The 22,426-nt window shown below is 42.8% G+C and overlaps 1 protein-coding gene across 6 annotated transcripts in view; it reads right to left on the bottom strand.

The window, feature by feature from the left end:
* Positions 1-22,426, bottom strand: part of TENM2 (teneurin transmembrane protein 2) — a 2,740,530-nt gene that overhangs the window by 92,836 nt on the left and 2,625,268 nt on the right. For all 6 annotated transcript variants that reach the window (XM_085617838.1, XM_085617837.1, XM_085617839.1 and 3 more), the window contains 4 exons: positions 20,990-21,257; positions 19,043-19,186; positions 15,072-15,321; positions 14,190-14,210 (listed from right to left, as the gene is read on the bottom strand). In XM_085617838.1, the coding sequence (XP_085473964.1) occupies positions 14,190-14,210; positions 15,072-15,321; positions 19,043-19,186; positions 20,990-21,257 (683 nt within the window). The remainder of the gene's footprint in view (positions 1-14,189; positions 14,211-15,071; positions 15,322-19,042; positions 19,187-20,989; positions 21,258-22,426) is intronic.

Here is a 22,426-nt window from a genome sequence, read left to right as displayed (position 1 = left end):
CTCTCTAAACCCTGCATCTATAGGTTCTCCAAGGGCTTGACTGTGCTTGCTTCCTGTTGCTGACGTCTCAGGGACAACAAAGACTTCACCTGCATCTTGCTACCATCACCTGGGCTCCTCTGCTGTGAGTTATGTTCTGCCAAGTGGGGCCAAATTCAGTCCTGGGCCCTTGGAAGTGAGTTTTGGTCTGCAACCAAGAAACCAATGCCTCAATTGCAAAGTGTAATTTCAGAACTGGTGCCTCGCTGTGACTCAGTAGATTGTACAGAATTCAAAATAACAAACCTACGAAAGCTATGTTTTCTCAACTGGCATCCCTCTCTTTCAGTAGTCCTCAAATTAAAGAAGGACTCCTTTACCCGGGCGAGATCTTACTTATGCACAAGTTCTGGTTTGGAGAAGAGTTCTGCTCTTCACAACCTCCCTAAACATGTCTTTATGTTGTTAAGCCATGGGATGTGATGAGCATGATCAAGGCCCATACACTCCTCTAGTACTTAAGTACTCTCTCCACCAGGATACAAACTACCTTCGTTATGGTACACCACCATCTAAATAAATGCTTTAACTGTGTACAACCTTTGACCAACTGCTGCAATTGTTCTGGTCACATCTACCGATACAAGTGGCTGAATTTAATTACTGTAGCTGTAACTCGTTGTACCCCTGTATCATGCTACTGTTTTAAAATGCTCTCATGCCTTCGGGCTATGTCAGTGCTATATACATTTGCAAAAATTAAATAGAATAAAACAAATTTAAAATAAAAAAAGGCCTCTTATCTAGGCACATTCCAAAAAATAGTACTTGACATTTGAATATATTCAAGTAAATTCATTTGAAGGTTATGGTACACCAAGGGTGTGCAACGAAGGTCCAGGAGGAACAGATCCATGCCAGATTTGCAATTGGATGCATTTGCATAAAATGAACTTAAATAGAAAATATTTCCTCAGCAAGTGGTGATCCTGAAAAAACAGCACAGATCCTTTATTGAACACCCTAGTGGTGTACCATACAGTTCGATTGGTGTCTATTACCCTTCAGGGACCACCTACACCCCACAAAGGAGACCCACACTGCCATAGAGACACATACAGATGCACATTCACAGTACACAACCACACCCAGGGGCCCGCACATATCAGTCACACACCCACGTTGGCTCTGCGTACTACGGCCCAGACCACTCCCCTTATGAATTGAGTGGGTGACAACAAAGCTACATGTCCAAGCTCAAACCCGATGCCTGCGGTGACATGCCTGCATCCGCTGTACACAGCACAAGGTAATGTCGTAGGGCCCTGGGCCCCCATGCATACAACAAGACCACAGGGACACACGTAGACATTATGTTGAACTGGCTATGGGCATGTGCACCCGGCCCCTTTATTGGCAGGGCCACATGTACAGTGACAACTGTGCTGGATGTGTGTGGTGTGGGTGCAAGCCAGCCCTCAGGGAGTTGTTGGTGCTGGCAACAAATACAACAGTTAACACAATGAATACGTAAACAGACAATACCAGCATCACAGGGACAACTGAGGCGCATCATGGAGGCAGCCTGAGTAAGTCCAGAGGGCACACAATGACCTAACAGAAGTGTCTGTTAGTTGCAGCGCACTGAGGTCTGGGCACTACAGCTGAGCGCGCCCATGTGAAGAAAAGTCTTGGATTGTGTCCCTTCGAGATATTCCTAATGCAGATGCAGTGGAATGTGTTACACCTGCATCATCTTCCTCATCAATGTCCCAGGTCTCCCACACTGCTTGAGGTGACATCACTGCGCAACCTCTCCACAGCACAAAACTCAATCAGTAACGGACGATGGCTTGCTGTGCACTGAGTCAGTGGCACCTGGAGTGCCTAGCAGGGTATCAGTCTGATGATGGTATCCACGACCAGTGTGAGCAACTCTGTAAGTCTGTCAGGACCACTGTTTTGACTCTGGCACATGGCGGTTGGAGGTGGTCCTGGCGGTGGTGGTGTGTGCCTCCTGCGGTGATGCGACGTCCGGACCGGTCAGGACTCGATTTGGTGAGTGAGCCCTGGTGGACCACAGTTGAGGCTGGAGGCAGCAGACAGCGCAGGGCCACAGACACATGGAGTTGATGACCCTAAGGCCATCACCTCAGATGCCATCCAATATCTCAGAAGAAGGGGTCCCGGACCTGACCAGCACAGAGTTAGTGGCCCTGGATGCACAGCAGCCAGCACAGGCACCCTGCCACGGGACGGTGACTTCCGGTGCACTGAGGTAGGTCCACACGCAGTGAGCGGGTCCTCATTGATGTCGAAGGTGAAAGTGGTGGAGTCTTGCGGGGGACAGAGGAAGGTGTCCTCCGGGGCATGATGCAGAAGGTCTGATGTTATCCGGAAGCAGCAAATGGTGGAGTGGAAAGCGACAGCCTTGTTTTCGCAACCAATTCGGTATCAGCTACATGAGGATGAAAACTAGCCCCTAGTCCATAGACTCAGACGCCACCAATGTACGAGCAGAAAGTGTCCATGAATGTCGGGGAACAGACTTAGTGGCACCGGTGCTGAGAGGGGATGCAGTCTGCGATGGTGCCGGTACACTGATATGAACTCCGCCATCGCTAAATCAAGACTCTGTGACCTACTGGACCACAGTGTAGGCCGGAGGCAGCGGTCAGCAGTGGCCCACACCCACCTGTCGACGGTTCGCTATGCACAGAGTTAATGACACCAGGGCAGTTGTCAGTAGTGTTCGATCACCTCCGTAACTATGATCCAATTCCCTCCAGACTGCAAAGCTTCATCCTCTTACGCCTCGCCTTGGGTGCGATGATATATATTCTGCTTTTGAATAATCAATGTTCAGTTCCAATTCTGTGACCTACTCTTGCGCAGCGTTGGCCGAGGGCAGTAGTCCGCGCAGACACGTGTGGTTGTGATGCTATGCACAGACTTGGCGGCACCACATTGCAGGGAGTATAGTGACATGAACTCTGCCTTAAATACTGTTCAATGCCATGGTGTAATCAAGACTCCGTTCCAAATGTGTGATCTACTTGACTGTGGTGTAGGCCGGAGTCGGCAGTAGAGTACGTCAACGAGAAAGGAGTAAAGCGGGCCTGTGTCGTGGAGGCCGTGATGGTCTGAGAGGCTGTCAAGGTCGCGGGCCTCGGGTTTGTAGCTTGCGCCGACACGTGGTGGGCCCTCCTTGACACACGCTGGTGTCGGAAGGTGATCAGTGTGGCCTGGCTGCGCATGGGTGGGCCTGATGGGTTTGGGGTCCAGCCGGCCCGGGTACGGCAGGCGCACAGGATCGCAGGCAACTCCGCTCACGAGGATGGCGTAGGACCTTGTGGCATGGTGAGAGGCGCCGCTCTGGCAGAGACATTGGGCTTTCCGGAAGAGGACCACGCCCAGGGCTACGTGCTTTTTATTCACACCCCTACGCTGTCCTGGCGTATGCCGGGCCATCCCACTCTGCTCACACTTATGGGGGGGACGTAAGAGGCAACATTTCCGCGAACTCCCCTACTGGCTGGGGTGACATGGTTGCGTCCACTGTCCACTACACTCCGTACACCAGAGGTGTATGTTGCCATGGATATGGGTGTGTTCGGCATACTGCGGTCTGTCCAGCACATCTCCGCCACTCTTGGCATTGTGTAGTTGTGTAGTTGTGTAGTTCTCCTGCGTCCTTCACACATGCCTGGTTGCCACCTCTCCCTACATTGGGCTAGTGTGTGGCTGAGGTGACATGCCATTGATGGCTCATGTTCACGGCTTGCCCAGGTTGCCATTGTGCGTTGTTCTGTCATGTCTGGTGGGTGGGCATGTTGTTTTGCATGTTGGTTGTGATTTTGTGACGTGTGCATTGCCAGGGTTGTGAGTTGCTTGGTTGTGGAGTTGAGGTGAGTGGGGTGTTCATTTGGAACTTGCCAAGGGGCTGTGTATTTCCCTTGGTGCCATCCTGGGAACGCTGGTTGCTGCTGGACTGTCAGACAATGAAGGGACCATGCACACTGGCTGGGTATTTGGAGGCGAGATTGGTGGAGGTTCCACGGTGTTTGGACGTTGCCTGCACATTGACGTGAGACATGTGTTTTCTGTTGCGGTGATTGTGTGCTGTGTCACCAGGGGGCACAGGTATGACGTGTGTTGTGGATTGCCCCCAACACGTGCGTGCATCCAGCTATGGCGTATGGTCCTTGCTTGGTCTCCAGCAGATCCTGCGCATTGTGTTGGACGTATAGGGACTGGGGTACCAGGCTGATGGTGATGTCCAGTACAGGTGTGAGGGACTTGGATGTGGCTGGCTGTGAGACTCATCTGACTCTGGCGGGTGTTGGTTGGTGGGTGCCAGGGGCCAACAGGTGCAGCACAGCCAGCAGCTTTGTGTGGGGTGGGTTGTTGGTTGTCCGCAGTGTTGTTGCCGTCGGCCTGTTGGGTGATGTTGGTCAGGATGCGTAGGATAGTTGTCCTTTTGTGCCTGTAGTGGGCAATGACATTGTCAGGTGTTGGGTGTGTGGGCTGGTGAGTTTCCTGGGGGTCTTTCGTCTTTGTCTGCACAACCTCTCTGGTGGTCCGAGGGAGGGTTCCGGGTGGTGTTGGGGTCCTGGGGTTGTGGAGGTGGGTGTTGTGGCCCTCTTGGGTGTCCGGGCCACATGAACAGTGGCTCCATGGCATTTGTTGCCCTTCCGATGTGGCTGGCTGGGCTCCCTTTTGTGGTGCAGGCTGTGGTCCAACTTAGCACCAGGTCAGAGCATGTGTTTTTTTCCTGCTGCTAACGCGCCTTATTGCCTGTTTTGTGTTCTTATTGCAGTTCTGGCTTGTCGTTGTGAAAGTTGTGGAGTGGTGTTGACACGGCTTTTTGCACGGGAACGCCTACTCTGCATCTCATTAGCGATAGCTGTGGGGGTCATCTGTGGTGATTTTTTTGCAGCTGCTATCGCGAGTAAACTGGTGCTGTGGGCTGTTAACACCAGCTTGTGATCGGGGCGATAAGTTTATCGCAACTTTGGCTGCGATAAAGTGCCGTTAACTCGGCAATAGTTCCTTGTGAATATCCCCCTTCATTTCTCTTTGCAATGTCCAATATCTTAAACCTCATAGTATGTCCTAGTGTGACATTTGTCTATTATACATTTGTATTGTTCAATACAATGCTGGAGAACATTTTCTAGATGGAAAGATGAACTTTCAGAGGCCCCTGGTGTAGTCATAGAACACAGCTTTTATTATAAGAAGTGTAAAAATGTAGGGATGCTTTATTCTGAATGCAGCATTGTATTTTGTACAAACAGTTTTACTCTGGAAGTTAGAGAAGGCAGTGTAAATGAAACTGTGTTTTTGTCCTTCTATGCAAGCCAGAATCATTCTATGATCGATATCCTCCTGAACGAGACCTTCTGAATGTGTATAGTTTTCAGTTTTAGGAGCCCTAGGTTATTTCTATAGTTTTAAGATCCTTACTGTCTCAATGCGTGCTAAAAGGCCCTCATTTCAAGAATGTAATAGTACAGAATGTGTTGCATAGTTTGCGTTTTTAGCTGCATAATTTAGTCAACCCGGCTACATAGTTTGGTTTTCTAATATGGCATAATTCCAGTAGCCCCGGTTGAAGGGTAGAAGAGATAAGGAAAGTCATAGGTGCAAGCATGTCTGCTGACTTATTTATTGCCTAGCTCACCTTCAGCTGCAAATTTCCATATCCCTGACGGACTCTGTAAATGTTGGATCTATTACTTAACACCATCTGTGAATCCAAAAATGGTGTAAAATTCAATTTTATCCTCTCATCAGGTTGCCACCACAATGCTGGTTTGAACATCTGTGCTTACATCGCTTCACCGAAAAGCAGATTGTAATTAATTCTCCTGCAATGATTTTTTCAGCCTAGATGGTCACTAAAATGCATTAATTCCACACAATATTTTTCGGCAAATAATATGCATTTTAGGATAGAAACTGATACGCAATTTATTCACTCGACTAAGCCCAGTGTGATCACACTTTGCCGGTTAGAAGACGCCCCTTCTTGATCACAGTGGAAGCCACATGTGGCATCCTGGTACTTGGATGAAGAGGTGCACAGTAACAGTGCTGAATTCAAAAAAGGTAAAAAAATGGAAGCATACTAAGAGAGTACAATAGCAAAACATAGGCTGCTATAAATATTGCTTACAAAAGTATTGCCCAATTGGAGTTAGTAACAGAAAATCTATGCACAATGATATAATATTTATGTGAACAATATTTAGGACACAATATTTATGTCAGATAATAATTCTGTGGTGATATTTTAACATAAAAGGCAATTACAATCGTTGACTAAAGTATGTTTCTAATTGCTGTTTGTTAGAGAAGGTCAGAGCCACTGGAGTTATGTGACAGGAGAGGAGCAAAGTATGTGGCATGACCGACAAAATTATGTGCCAGGAAAAGACAAATTGTGTGGCATAATGTAGTACATTTTGTGATATTATTATCTAGTGGTTAATTTGTGAAAAAATAAGTGCTGGGGCTTTCGACAGGAGGCGGCTTCCACCAGACCAATGCTCCAATTAGTGCCGCCTATAACAGAACTAACCAAAACCCTACAAGTGGGGAGAGGATGGGACACAAGGCCAAGAGCTGCCGACCTTGAGGCTGGGGAACCAGGTTCATGTCTTGGCATAGGCTCAACATCCTGTGATTCTGGGCAAATCACTTAATCTCCCTGGGCCTTTAAAAGTGAATGTGTCCTTAACAGGTACTCATGAAAAACTCTGCATTGAATTTGCATTCTAAGCGCCAGTGTTGACGATTAAGTGCCGGCGAAGAGCACCGGAAACCACCAGATCAAATTAAGCACTGATATTACCTCATTATTTTGCCACTTTTACATCTTTAGCATCGTCTGGGCAAAGATTTCATGTCTTTAGTGCTAGTGTCACACTAAATACAGCAATAAGCAACAGAAAGATAACCCGTCAAACTTTGTGAAGGGCCTGCCACTGCACAGCAACATATTTCGCTGTGTTTTTAGTAGCATTTGAGCCATTAGAGCTAGAAACAGTTTTTGTTTTAATTTGCAGATTATGCAGCAGATGATGGACTGTGTGGCAAATATGTATCTACGATCAGTGCTTAATTTGTAAAATATGAAGTGCAGGTGCTCAAATGTTTATCGGAGGCCACACCTACTTTTCTCTGGCCCCACCCACTTCCTCCACTGGCTCCACCCACATCATCAACTGGCACTGCTACTGTGTGCAACAATGGAAAATAAGCCAAATCACCCAATATCAAATAAATGTGTTGTATAACGGGAGGGTCAATGGGCACAGAATGATCAACACAAGTGGATTTTGCTATTTGAAATTAAAATTCATGTCACTTTCCTCACTGCCGTGATGAGGATGCCCTAGTATGTACCTCAATTTGTGACCTAATATGCAGGCTAAGTTGTTGTTGTAAGTAGAGAAATATTAAAGACTATTACAAGAAAGGTTTTTGTGCAGTGCATGGGGAACATTTCCATGTCGTGGTGCTCTCATTGTGGTGATAAGGGAAAACGAGGCACAGAGAAATACTGGCTTAGCATCACACACCTTTGCCAAGTGGAGAAGCGAGGATGTATCCCTGGTTTGCTACTTTCACTTGTGAAATTTAATTTAGGCATTAGATGGGTGTCTCTTTCTTTCTTTAGTTTTAATTCAAAGGTAATGATGTGTCTTTAATTATTTTCCATGTTTTGTTTTGTTTTGATGAGTTTTATGTAGCGCGAACTTGATCCGAATCGGTTATCAGAGCGCTTTACATAGCACCAGTTACGTTACATGAGGACACACTTTCATTTTTTGTTAGGCACGGGGAGATTTGCCCAGAATCACAGGATGTTTTAGCGTCATTACCGAGACTCGAACCCAGTTCACCAGGTCTGAGGTCGAGCTCCCTAGCCATTAGGCCAACTCCTCTCCCCTGTTAAAAGGCATAAAAGTTATTAGTGGTAATGCTTACATTCAAAATATACATCGATAAGTGGAGCTGCACATCGTGCAAACCACACCATATAGATGTTTGTTCAACTTCATGTACACTTCTTTTTATACGGTGGCTTGTGGCCTTCACAGTGATAATGCACAGTGGTATAATCCAGCCTACAGCCCACAGTTTTGAACAGGGGGACACTCTCTTTCACCTGATAAAAAACACTCTCAGGGAGATTAAGCATCACTCCATCTCTTTCATGCTCTGACATAACATCTGTGCTCTGAGCGCCAGGGAGTGAGGCGCAGAATCAGAACAACATTATTTTTCAAAATCAGTGACACCGCGGCTGCCCTCAGAAATTCGGACGGACTCAGTTTATTTTACAAGACCCGGTCCCCGACCAGTCCGTCCAGCATCAGTGTACGATTTTCTGGGAACGAGAAACTCGCAATCTCGCCTCGCATTCATATCATAAACTGAACCAACTGACCCTGATAGACTCTTGGAAGGAAGAGAGAGAGGCCAGAGACAGTAGGGAATGTTTAGGCAAGGCAGCCAGGGTTACGTGACGTCAGGGCATGCCCGGTACCAAGCCTTTTGTTGAGTGACTGAGACCAGACACCATCACGCAGAAACCAAACCAAAGTGTGTTTCGTCGTGGGGAACAGCCCGAGAAGTGAAGAGTCAAGTGAAGTAATTTGTGCGTGGCTGCGCGCCATTTTGGACTACAAGTGCAACAGTGGCTGCTGTGTGGACACGCCGGGCAGGGCCCGCCCCACCCTTGTCTTTACACTACTGCGGCAGGCCCTATCGAAAAATCACATTGGTTAGGACTAGGAGGACGGTTAATGAAAAAAGTGTGTGTACCACCTTCGACGGCCGGCGGGCGCCGCAGTGGCTACTAGGGCAGACACAGGCACTGGCTGGGCAGGGCTGGCAGTCAGTGAATCTGGATCGCATTATCATATCCAGTTAATCGAATCTTAAATGTGGGGCCGACGGAGGCTAGCTGCCCCGCCGGGCCACCAGTGCCACCCCTACCACCACAGTGATCAGGTGACTGTCGGTCGGGTCGTCACGCCACCCCCCACCCCCACACTCCAAAATGAAATGCAGCGTTGTTTTTTGTGCCAAGGCAATGATGGCATATTGGCATCGCTAGTAGCAGCTACTAGTACAGTACAGTACTATTACTAAGTAGGTTAGTACTTAACTTACCGTTACCGGTGGTGGGTCGGCCGGCAGGGACTCACTCGGGCACACTGACACCGGCTGCATGCACGGCCTTTTTTCTTTTAATAACTGATTAGGCCTGCCTGGTGCTGCTTAATACTACCAGTCAGACACAGTACTCTAGTGGATGTGGCTGATCGATGCCCTCAACGCCACACTGGGTTGTCGTCGGGCGGTCGGGCGGGCGCGGCGGGCCGACTCCTGATGAGCTGCCTGCTGTGCACCTCGGTGGTTATGCTAGGGCGTGGCAATGTGAAATAAATCTGCGCACGTTGCTGCACAGCCCGCCCCTACCCCATCAGAAGCAAAATCCAGCCCAAACCAGTGTCCTCCGGCCCGCCCACCACAGGCAAGAGGCTAAGGCGGCAGCGGCGCGCAGTGCGGTGCCGCCATGATTAACACAGTTATATTTCATGAAGAATGAAGAATCTCTTCTGGGGGCGGGGCTTAGGGCAGGTTAAGTGTCCCACACGGTAGCACTGTTAACCGCCGGCGCCGGCTGACTCACTCGGGAGATGTGATGCGAAAAACACAATGCTGCTGCACAAGAGAGAGGACAGTAGTACAGTAGCAAGTGTACAGTAGTAAGTTACATTGAAAAACGTGACGTGCATGGTGAGCCTCGTGCGCAGCAGATGCGTGTAGAGTCAGAGTCAGAGTGTCAGACTGTAGATCCGGCCCTGTTAAGGAAGTGCCGGTGCTAAGCACCGGAAAGCACCGGCACAACTTAAGCCCTGTCTACGATTAAAAAAGCGTTGCAGCAAAATAGCATAATTTCCAGCGTCTCTGGAGAAGGTACAATAGCTCCTGCAACCACTTAACCAATCACTAGTTGTGCCAGCATCTAAGTTCTCTACTAAAGATTTGTTTAAGTGTGGTGAGATACTGAGTGATGGAATGCCTTCACAATAAGCTGTTAGCTGCACTTTGAAGACACAGCATGAGATCTAAAGGGCTGCCCTGACAATGCATGAAGCAGTTAACATGAAGATGTGTCAATGTACAAAAATGCTTGTCATGAGAGTGAGACATGGTCGTGCCTCTGGGCTCAAGCCCTGCGTAGGCGTTGTGCCCCAACCAGTGCGTTCTGTGTGAGAAGAGTGTAGGAAGTTTCCTGTTGTGAAATGTAGTTGACCTCCTCAAAGACAAGCTCTCTAAATCTGAGAATTTCCGAAATTTGTGACAAAGCATTCCAGTCCCTTTGGCAGAGGTTAAATAAGTAACTCTCACTGCTGGGGGTTGCTCAGGAAAGGCGCCAAATCTATCAATCCTAGTTCAAAACTGGAACCTAGAACATGCATTACATTAACATGGTCAAAAAGTGCAAAGAGAATTTGAAGCAGCAAAGGTATCTCATAGAATAGAATAGGCAATACTTAAAAGTGTAGGACTAACACACCATTGAGACATCAGCGAAAAATGGCGATATTCAGTGGCACTTAGAGTTCCATGTTCTAGCAATCACAAAGTTAATTCAATGAAGGAAATTCGAATTACCCAGTGCTTTGTTTGAGCCGGTGGTTTTCGTGCTCGACACAGGCCCTCAATTGTTAACACTGGTACTTATTGTATTCTGCCACATGTTAGTGCTGGTCGTCTAGTTTAGGCATGAGGATAACAACAGTTGTTTATTAATGAAAATTACTTATTCTTGCCGCCCCACGCCATTCTTATAGCTTTGGGGCCTGGAATAATCTGAAGTATCGCACTGGTAGGAGTGTAATGGTTTGTAGTTGTGTTGGTAGCGTTGTTGACAACGCTCACAGGGCAACGGTGGTGCAAGGCCCTTACACCTATTTACGAATTAACTACTAAAATGACCTCAACATAAGCATACGCTACTGATGAAGCAAATAGTAGCAAAGAGACTTGAAGCAAATAAAATAAAACTTCCAAAGTCAAACAAGTCATGAGGAACATATTCCAATTATTTCTGCTGATTATGTGCTTAATTAATGGTGTGTGGCTGCCCATGTATGAGCCTTTTTCAAGTTTGTATTTTTTGGTAACTTTAATCGGCGTTCATAAAACAACATCAACAAGACGCGGAGTCACTTTAACTATTTTTTATATGGTTAACAACTCATTATTTAGTGAGTTTGCATCTGTGGCCTGTTATTATTGATGTGTTATGATTAATGCATCAGTGGCCATGGCTCGTTATTTATTCTGCGCCTACATGGAATAAATGTAAACAAAAATTACAGCAGAATGCCCTTCATAGTTTCAATTGTTCCTATGATGCCTTGAGCAAGATACACAATTCAAATTGAAAACATTTGATTAAACTAATCCGATAGCTGCAGAAGAAAACTGTCCATGTTTATATGAAAGAACACAAGAATGTCATAAATCCCAAATGGGTTTTATCCAGAGTACTTCAAATGCGCCTCATAGATGCTGCCCTGGAGTGCTATGATCTCCAACAATGCCTTGTAGTAGGGATGTCTCAGCTTGACCTTTCCCATCAATAATGCAATCAAATGTCAAGAGGTGAGAGGGCGAGCTATTGCCCCATTCACAGGTCATTTTCTTCTCATCATTAGTAATGGCAAATTAGAGGCACATTCACTGCAAGTTCTGGTGAAACATATTGCCTCCTGCTTTATTAGCAGTCAGAGGTGGTGTGTTTGATGGATGGAGGCCACTTCTAGCATTTATCCTCACAGGCTACATGACAGCCAAAGAGGTGAAAGGTCAGGACGTTTCTGAGACACTGCTTACTGCTTCACTACTGGTTTCTGAACTGGAAGGAAGTGCAAGTCCCTATACTTCAGTGAGTTTGTGTGTGGTGGCAGAGCGTTGGGTGCCCAGTATTGGCACCTGTTCCCGATGCCTCACTGAAGTAGTCAGAGGTGACAGCAGTATGCTTGGCATAGCTGCTTAGTAGAGATTGCTCCTCAGTAACCATCTGTAGCTGCCATGTGATATGTATAGGCTTTTTTATAAGCATCTATTATCAATCAATCAAATTTCATTAGAAGGGATAATGCTAGGTAACAAAAGTAAAAGCTGTCTTCCAAAACTGAAGGTCACAAAAATAAACAAAGTTATTGTGAAGTCACATTTTCTAATGCCAACCAATATTGGAATGTTAGAGGCAATCACAATAAATCTCAACGGATCAGTTACGTATTCAAGTGATCAATAGCCTTTTTGCAAAGTACAGATATTATAAATATGTACATAGAAGCACAACCTGCAAAGATCCTTAAAATCCTGATTTATTTTCAAGGATCTCGCATAATAAATATAAAAGTATTCTATTTAAAAGGTTTTCAGGTCATTAATGGTTTATATATGAGATAAAGTCCCCTGTGCTGTACCTTATAAGGTTAACACAAGACAGTGAGGAGTTCTTTATAAGGTCACAGAACTCGAAATGCCTTGCAATATCTTTATAATTGGGGTACTTAAAACCTTATAATACATGGCCACGTCATCACAATTCCCTCAACCCACTCAAATCCTTGGTGTGTTGCCCTTTCCTATAGAAGAGATAGGATCTGTGCAAACATGAAAAATAAAAGTAGAATGTCTGGTCTAAAATTACACAATCCAAACAAAAATAAATTAGAATCAGTTTAATACAGGTCAGATTAAAAAAACACTACAGCTACAAATGTATGAGAAACATGTTGATAGATTCCATCTTTCCTATAAATACATTACCATAAAAATTACCTTTCTGCTTAGCCCTGTGCATCTAGGAAAACAGAGTAGAAGGAAAGGCAGATTTGGTATCTTTGTTTAAACTTTAGTTTTAATGTGCGCAGTGACCTGCCTTTCGCCCTGGCTGCTGACTCGGGCAGCAGGCATCGTGAAGTCAGAACTCAACTGCAATAAGTTATTACAGTTGAGGCTAAGTCATTTCTTTATTACAGGCGTCAGCACAAGTCATGTGTAATAAGGAAATCAGGAACCGACATATTCTCATGGAATGCAGGCTCGCATGTATGTTAGTGACATACTGGATCATGAATGAGGAACCCCTATGCACAATAATCATTTTATGCTGAAGTTTTGGCAGGGCTCCCCCACATTCAAGAGATTCGCCTAACAGTATTTTAATCTTGCCTATTCCTAGTCCACAGGCTTTCTTTTTAACTTAATTCATGGTACAAAATTACCCTTCAAATTCCGCTCTGAAGAGTGATTTCCTCCTTGCATGATTCAATTACCAGCTGCTCTCTATTTCCTCAATTAAGATGTCATCAGCATTTCACTAAATTGTGGACCATCGTTTTTTTGCATTCTACTAGAACTATGCACCTCATTACACCAATCCCTGTCTGATTGTAACTTTGTTTTTCAGTTCTAGGCTTTATTTGTCTGTATTTCTGACACTTGGCAGCCTAGTGATGGCTTCTTCTCTATGAGAGTCACAGAGTGCAGAGTCAACCCAAGAGTAGGGAAGTGCAAGAATTGTTGTTAAACAAATACGTCCAATTGTTTCGTCAAGAGCTTCTCAGTGCTGGAGAAACGTGCCTCGTGTCGTGTTTCAGGGAGAAAGGGAATTGAAGCCAATTCACAACATTCCCTCCTTTGAGCTGTGGGGAGACACCTTAGACTACTGTTGTTGGTCAGGAGCCAAATAAGTCACCAGAGGTGGAAAGCATGAATGCACTGTTGTGATGTCAAATTGGGCTCATTCACTATTCCGGCAATAGAGATCGACCAGGGAAAGGCCTGAAAGTGTTGAGTAAAGTCTGGAAGTAGTTATCCACAGTGCATTTTTGATCTGTAATTTGTTTCCAGTATCAATGCAAAAAAATCGTTTGGGGGTGGGCCGTTAGTTCGCCCAGCAACATCACTTTGAGATGTTTAGCCCATATACATGAAGTTCAATAAGTCTTTGTGGTATAAAAGTGTCATTTTTACAGATATTCATAAACACAATTAAATCATCTACACGAACCCCCGTTCACATCCCAATTATTCACATGCACCAATGCTATAACAAACAAAAAAGACAAATATGAAATTGCATAACTCTGCTGCCTTACCTGTGTTTAAACTCTTTGTTTCTTTTTGGAAAGAAAAGAACAAGGAGAAAGGACAGACTGTTAGATGAAGCGGACAAGATAAATCACGCAGAACATAACACTCCATCTTGTCCACAGACACAGGTGAGGCAAATCAATCTTTTGTATAAAAGGCAAGGTCTGGTACTCTGCAGCATAATTGAAGCTGGCAAGAGTGGGCAAATTGATTTTGTACTATTTTTGCTTCTTAATAAAAATAAAAATGAGAACCATATTTCACTGTTTTACGTGCGTAAAAGGTGGAGGTAACACTGAATATTTGCATCGCTGTAACACAATGTGGCACTAACAGGACAAAAAAGTTTCTAACTTAGTTTTAACTGTCATAATATTTTACATAATGTTATTAGATTTTACATCAATTTAGTAACAACAATTAAACACAATTTTTATAGCTCTCTAGATTTATGTCAAACTGCATTTTAATTGGTCTGCTTCCAGTCTAAATCTTTCTACAAAGCCAAACAGGGAACAATGAAAAGCTTTTGAAAAACGTTTACAATGATGCATTGTTACATGGGGAATTGAGACTTTTTGAGAGCAATGACATTACACTAGACTTGAACCTCTTAGTCATCTAATTGCTACAGGTTAGCACCGAGTGATAACAATGGCTGTCCTTCAGGCACTTTACTATTCCTACATATTCTGCATTACCACAAATTCATGATGAAGACAATAATCTTAAGCAAATAAACGGTCTTGCTTCCAATCAAAATCATTAGCTAAGGTTTTGAATAATCATGGGACGCATCAGCTTCTAAGCACTGATTACATGAAAGTAACCTTCTACTGCCTGAAAGCCTGAATATACAAATCAGTAGCCTTACATTAATCCCATACCTGAGCTCCAGAATACTAGTGACATTTCTTGAAGGGTAGATTCGCCGTATGAAGTTCACATCACCGACATAGATGCTTCCATCAGGGCCTGCTGCTAAGGCAACAGGAGCCAGCAGTTTATTTCCTTCAGCGAGACCATTGCAGCTTGGGCAGGATATGCTTCTTCTGCGCCCGTTCCCCATGATGCTGACTATCACTGCAGGCTGCTGGGTTAGAAACTGGTTTTCACCACTGCCTTTATGAAGTATTCCTGGCAGAAAACAATAAACAGTTTCATGAGTGCTTCTGTTGGAACTGTTTGCCTTTTGTTGATAGAAAGGCACCTGACCTTCCCCCAAAGGATGTTGGATGTGGCAAGAGACAAGTCTGTCATTCCTTTATGAAGTAGAAAGAACACACCCTGAACAGAGATGATGGTTGATTAAATTAGTGTTTTACAGAAACAAGGGAACCCAATATGTGGTAAGGGACCTTGGGTACAAATTTTATTTTTATACAAGAATAATGGTCCCTTATAGAGGAAGGGATTAGTAGAAAGAATCTTTATAGTTGTACGCCCACTTTCTGGGGTCGTGCCACAATGAACTTGGAATTAATCCATGTTTGAGGTGGGGGAGAAAGTGCTCCGAGGGGAATGAAAACAGGAAAAGCGATGATACTAAAAAAACTGGATTTCCGCTTGAGCCAAAAGTGATAGCAAGTGGTCTCTGTGACTGCCTGTATTGAGATTGACTCTGGCACCTCACCAAGTTCATTTCGGCATGACCGCGAAAAGTGGGCGTCCAACTCATGGAAGATTGTTCCCGTGAATTTTGCCAATTGGCCTGCATGAGCCTCTACCCTATTCTCTTGCACCGCTATGGATTTAAACCCTAACCCTACAGACGCTTCACCCTAACAGGCATCTTTTCTCAGGCAGTACTTGCGTTGTCCTGAAGATGATTCCAGAATTGTTTTAAAGGGATCGAAATGTCATCGACCTCATGTACTTTGACACAAACACATAATATTGATTATGCTGTGCCTAAGTACTCTAATGTAATTTATGCTGGCCTAACAGTTGAATTTTCTGGCCACGCTTCAAAAAACTGTTCTAGCTTTTATTTTAACAAACTGTACATGTTCCCACTTGTATGTTCTCTGAACTTTTTCACATTAAATGATTTTGTCCAGTTGAGCAACAATATATAGATATCATTGTATCTCTATATAAAGGTTAATTAAATCAAACCATACACTAAATGCGAAATCTAGTAAATGCAACTGATCTTAGAATATGAAGTTATCAATGAGGCATCTAGAACAATCATCATTTTGTGTCAAATTTCTAAGAGTGGTTGGTGTTGGTGTTCATTTGTGAAAAACACTTTGGAAACTTACGGATGATTTCCTAATTATGTGCAATTCTCTTTTCAGTTTCAGCATTTTTGCAACACTTTCATCAGAGAGATATAAGGGTCACCAAGTCATTGTTTCCCCGATGCACACCTGTAACCTGAATAGACACTTTGCAACATACCATTGACTTTTGCCAAAGAGTGGCTGTATGTAAAGAGCATTTTATCATGAAGAAAGCAGAATTAGGAAAGTTATTAGGTTGAGAAGTAGCAATTCACAATTAATTAACTTTCAACCCGATTACCTTTGTTGATTTTTCTCAAAATCTTGTCTTGATTTAATGTGTAAACAGAAAAGATTAAAAACAATTCTGAAACACTTTACGATAAACAACAGAGAGAATTTGTGCTGGAGGGGATAGTCTGATTGCCTGAGATTGTTTAGTTAACTTAACATACTCCCTGCATTTCTCCATTTGGCTAGACACTTTGTGGGGAAAAAAGCACAAGTAGAACTTGTGCTCGAAGGGATAGTTTGTTTGCTTGAGTTTGGTCAGTTAACTTAACCTCCCCACTTGGAATTATCTATGTGGCTAGTCAATTAGTGCAAATAAAATATCAATTTGTGAAGTTTACTTAATATTATCACACTTTAGTCTTGCCAAATGTGAGATTTGTAACTGGTTCATTTGCTGTCTAGAAAATATAATTAATGTTATCATCACTTACAGTAAAAGGATCTACTCTATTCATGGAAAGACAAAGAACGACCTAAAATGTCTCTCAAAGTCCAAATGGTATTTCGAAAGTGCATGGCATAGATTCTATATATGATACTGCTAATAAATAGGAATTTCATAAACCACAGTATCAGACGTGCTGTTGCAAAAGTCTAACAGGAGAGGCAGGATCAAATCAGATGGTCTCAAAGATATCCAGGTAAGGTCTACCACCATGGCGCATGATCTACACATGAAAATATCAGGCAGCCATGCTACCTAGAAACCCAAGCTACACAATTGATTCTATCTTGACCTTGTAGGCTTTACATTCTTTATATGTTCAGGTCAATTCTCCTTTGGTCCTAAATCAGATTTGTTTGTTAAATATATTTTAATCACATGGAGTGCTGGCATCATTCTACATACAGAATCAGCATGTTACCCTGATGAATTACCTCAGTACAGATAGGGTTAAAGTTTGACTATTCAGGGTCTCCAAAACATGTATATTTCTATAAAATTATTTGCACAGCGTAATTAAATACTTATTTTACATTAAAGGGATAAAGAGGAAATATTTCAGGAGTGCTACCTGCCTATTACTAAGAAGGAGCATGCTTGAACAATATTATTTATTTGAGGCTATACTAACTGTGACTTGAAACAAACATTTAAGACCTTTTGCTGCAGATGTTGGCTTAGCTCATTGAAGACCGTCTAAAGAAAATATGGCACCCAACACTCATATGGGTTAGAGTTACAGGAACATGGCGCAGGAGGTCTCTCCCAAATAAAGGATGAATTCAGGGCACAGCCTCCCAACAAGCTGATTTATTGTTTGATTGAACAGATATTCAGCCTTATCACATACTGCTCCTGGTCTGCACATTTCACTTCCTGCCTAAAAATTATCTCAATTCACAATTCCTGTACAAACACACGCAAGCCCAACCCAGTGCCATGTCAGCATAGCAAGAACTGGCATGAACAGGGCGTATTTCAAATTTCTACTTTTTGCCATGAAGGGCTGTAGGGGGTGGGATTCTGTAATTATGAGACATTTGTAAAGACCCATTGCTCTCATATAACCATGTACCTAACTTTGGAATTCAGGCAACCAACCAGACCCCTTACGGAGGAAAGAGGTGAATTGATCTACATAAAAGCATGAGAGAACTGGCTTTGACCCACTACAACTTCTATTTATCCATTTAAAATGTGCATCAATAGAGACTTGCCTCTGTATCGAGTGTGCCATTTTGACAAAATAAATTAAGGACGGATAAAATAGAAGAAAAAAAGAAAAAGAAAATGAAGGGAGGGAGGGAGGGATACTCAACATACAGTGTGAGAGCTTTCTGGGATGGTCACATTGCTTAGTGAGCAGAATGAAGGAAGCAAGTGATTGTACTGCAGTGATATCTAAAAATATTCACGCTTATTTTGCCTTACAAGCGTTCTCTGGCATCAACGTTTAGGCTTTAAGAGATAAATGAAATACTAATTTAGATGATCCTCTCCAGTTCTATTAATTTCTTTAGGGACTACCTTTTAAGGTTTAATTGCTCAATTATTGAATTTATTAGAGTGTGCGGTCTTCTTTAAAAGTCTGAAAATATTGAGAAATCCAAAGACATCATGGCCAACCCTGTTATTACAAATCTCCATTTGGTGATCTATATTATGAGCCATTGCTTTTGGCATATAGGTGTTTGCAATATGTGTAACATTTTCTCCACCAATTCAAAATGAGTGTCTGAACTTGAAAATAAATATTATGAATGACTCAGGTTATCAACCGAAAGGAAATGTCTCTAATAGAAAATGGTGTAAGCTTCTCAAATGCACTTAACAGAAAGGCACTAAAACAACCATGATACAGCAAAGCTCCCAAAAATGTATTGAAACTTACCACTCCCAACGTTCAGAATATGATGTTTGTCCACGGACCAGCCTCCCAGATTCGAGGGATCAAGCTCAAATCCCTGCAGCAACGTTGTCCTCTTCTCCCACAGGATCAGACTGGGGCAGGTCTCGTACTCAAATCCCACAGAAACTGAAAAACACACACCACTCTTATGAAGAGATTTACTGTTACTAACATGTGTGAGAAAGGTTTCTCTTGAATTCTAACTAAGAAATTCTGCCTTACATGCCAGTTGTCATGGTACGACTGTTGCAACTTTGGCAAGTGCCACACAACACCTGCCTAGTCACCTTCAAAAAGGACCTCAAGCTCCTCCTAGTTGACAGATACCTTGGTTAATCACCCTCGATCATACTTAAGTACTCAATCAATCAATCAAATTCCCTTTATTCGGTTTATGCATAAAACCATGAAAGTATTCTAAAACAGTACATTATACGAAAAGAAATAGACCACATTATACAATACATGTTCGAGAACAATTGAGAAAAGGGGATAAATACTGAGTCTTTAAAAAGAAGGAAGGACACGGAGTACCTGGCAATTCAAAATAATCCCCAATCAAACATGCTTAAACACGTGGCAGCCACTTAGAGCCACAATCAAGTTAATCACAACAAGCCCTAAGCCTCACTGCTGATTAAAAAAAATTAAGAACATTAAAAACAGTGTTGCCGGATAGCAATTGAAGAAATATGAAAACTGGGCACATCTGCCTAAAATCCAATGGGTTCAGGATTGGGATAATAAAATTTCATTGGGGAATCTTATAAAAATTACAAAACATTATAAAATGGAGCATGTCCTGTGGAGACTTCCCGTCGAAGCCAGAGGACTCTAAGCTCTGACCTCTACTACACCCACGTGGCTGTTCCAACAAAAGATGGTAAAGATCAACTTGAAACCTTGTTAATAAAAAACGTTCATGAGCACTAAAGGCCCCTAAAAGATATGACTCAGTTGATTGTACAGATTTCACAATGACAAACCTACGAAAGCTAGGTTTCCTCAACTGGCACCCCTCCCTTTCAGTAGTCCTCAATTAAAGAAGGACTCCTTTACCCGGCCGAGATCTTTCTCATGCACAAGTTCTGGTTTGGAAAAGAGTTCTTCTCTTCCCAACCTCCCTAAACATGTCTTTATGTAGTTAAGCCATGGGATGTGATGAGCATGATCAAGGCCCATACACTCCTCTAGTACTTAAGTACTCTCTCCACCAGGATACAAACTACCTTCGTTATGTGACACCACCATCTAAATAAATGCTTTAACTGTGTTAAACCATTGACCAACTGCTGCAATTGTTCTGGTCACATCTACTGATACAAGTGCCTGAATTTAATTACTGTAGCTGTAACTCGTTGTACCCCTGTATCATGCTACTGTTTTAAAGTGCTCTTATGCCTTCGGGCTATGTCTGTGCTATATAAATTTGCAAAAATTAAATAGAATAAAACAAATTTAAAATCAAAAAAGGCTTCTTATCTAGGCACATTCCAAAAAATAGTACTTGACATTTGAATATATTCATTTGAAGATTATGGTACACCAAGGGTGTGCAACGAAGGTCCAGGAGGAACATATCCATGCCAGATTTGCAATTGGATGCATTTGCATAAAATGAACTTTTATGGAAAATATTTCCTCAGCAAGTGGTAATCTTGAAAAAACAGCACAGATCCTTTATTGAACACCCTAGTGGTGTACCATACAGTTTGACACAGTCATAACAAATGTTCAGTCATTTAAATACAAATTATTAGTTTCATTCTGCCACAATAATTTTAGAAGATGGCGATAACATCACTTCATTGTTTGTAAAATATAATTAGCTGGATACTCTCATGACTTTAAGCATTTTTAACACACACACTTGTGATGAACATGAATTGGAATAAATTAGATGTTTGACATTAGGCTGTATTCACTTACCAACAGCGTCTGCCAGCCCATACACCTTTTGGCCATAGGCATCGCTTTTGTTCCAGATGAATGTATAAGCCAAATTGGGGGATGCCTGGAATGACTTTTGGAAAAGATGTCCTTCCACGGCCACCATTAGATGAACTTTGATGAGGTTAAGAGGGACGAAGGTCTGAGTCATGGTGATCTTCAGCAAAGACTTGTATCCGGTAGTGCGGGAACTCAGATAGCAGAGTTTAAGATTGGAATTGATCATCTCTATTTCTTCATGGAGGACCTGGACAAAGAGGAGAGTGAAACTGTTATCATAGACAACAAGGATGCCTTCTTAAATCTTGTAGGAAACAATGTTTATTAAAAGCAGTCATTTTGCAGGAAAAAAGTTATGCTAAAATTTCCCTTTGTATGACACAACACTGGATATTGGCTCAAGAGGGAATATCTCACTACCTTCCTGGGCCATCGCTGTTTCTTAGATGAAAAGAGAATGAGGTTTAAGCCTCTGAGAAAACTCTGCAAAGTTGATTTTTCTTCATTTTCTAAATATGCCCCTTATACGTGAATCAATGACTAGCAAACAGATTCTTTCCAGACTGTCCCTTTCAGAAGAGGTGCAGTAGAACATTGACACTTGCTGTTAAGGGGACACAGCTTTGGAACCACCTCGTAGACACCTGCACAGACAGGATAACACTGAAACCTGGCTGTTTCCTTCCTGCCTGATGCCGGGTGGACTGTCCTTTATGCAACAAGAAAATAAAACCCACAGAAACTGGTAAGAAATAGTAGCTAGTTGATGAAGTACATGCTTACAAAATTGGGATAGAAAAAGCTGTTTTTTATGATACTCAATGAATGGAGCTCAGAATGATGAAGGATTGATGTTCTCAGGTTTGGGGATGAATTTTTGTAATTTTTGTGTTTAGTGTGGGGTATCTCAATTTAATGTACTTGTGTTATTATGCTGTTTAACCACTTATCTGAAAAACTCTAAGTATTACTTTTAGTCAGCTCTTCCAAGATGCACCTATAATCTACAGGCCGCCCATTGACGACAGCATCAAGACCTTAATGCACAAAGTCATCTCGCCAGCTCCGAGCATAAATAGCACACTATATTATTATTATGAGTTATGTTACCATTATGATTATTTTCTATTTGGTATCCTCTTGTTTTTCTTCTTCTAATATTAATACTTCTATTACCAATGTATTTATTAAAGCACTTTATTTCAGTCAAAGACCTTAAAAGCAACATAAAAAGACAAACTACAATCTTTCACATAAATATAACACATCCGAATAATTAAAATTCTGAACCATTAGCAAATCATAAATACATTTGTAAAATAGTCTTGGAAAAACTCAAATGTAAGCAAAAATATTAACGTGCTTTGGAAAATGCAATTTTACACAAACATTTATGAGTTTGCTGTTAAGAGTTGG

Source organism: Triturus cristatus, chromosome 7 (assembly GCF_964204655.1).
Source record: "Triturus cristatus chromosome 7, aTriCri1.1, whole genome shotgun sequence".
NCBI lineage: Eukaryota > Metazoa > Chordata > Amphibia > Caudata > Salamandridae > Triturus > Triturus cristatus.
The sequence above is the reverse complement of the archived record's forward strand: the minus strand, read 5'-3'. Positions and strand labels throughout refer to the sequence as shown.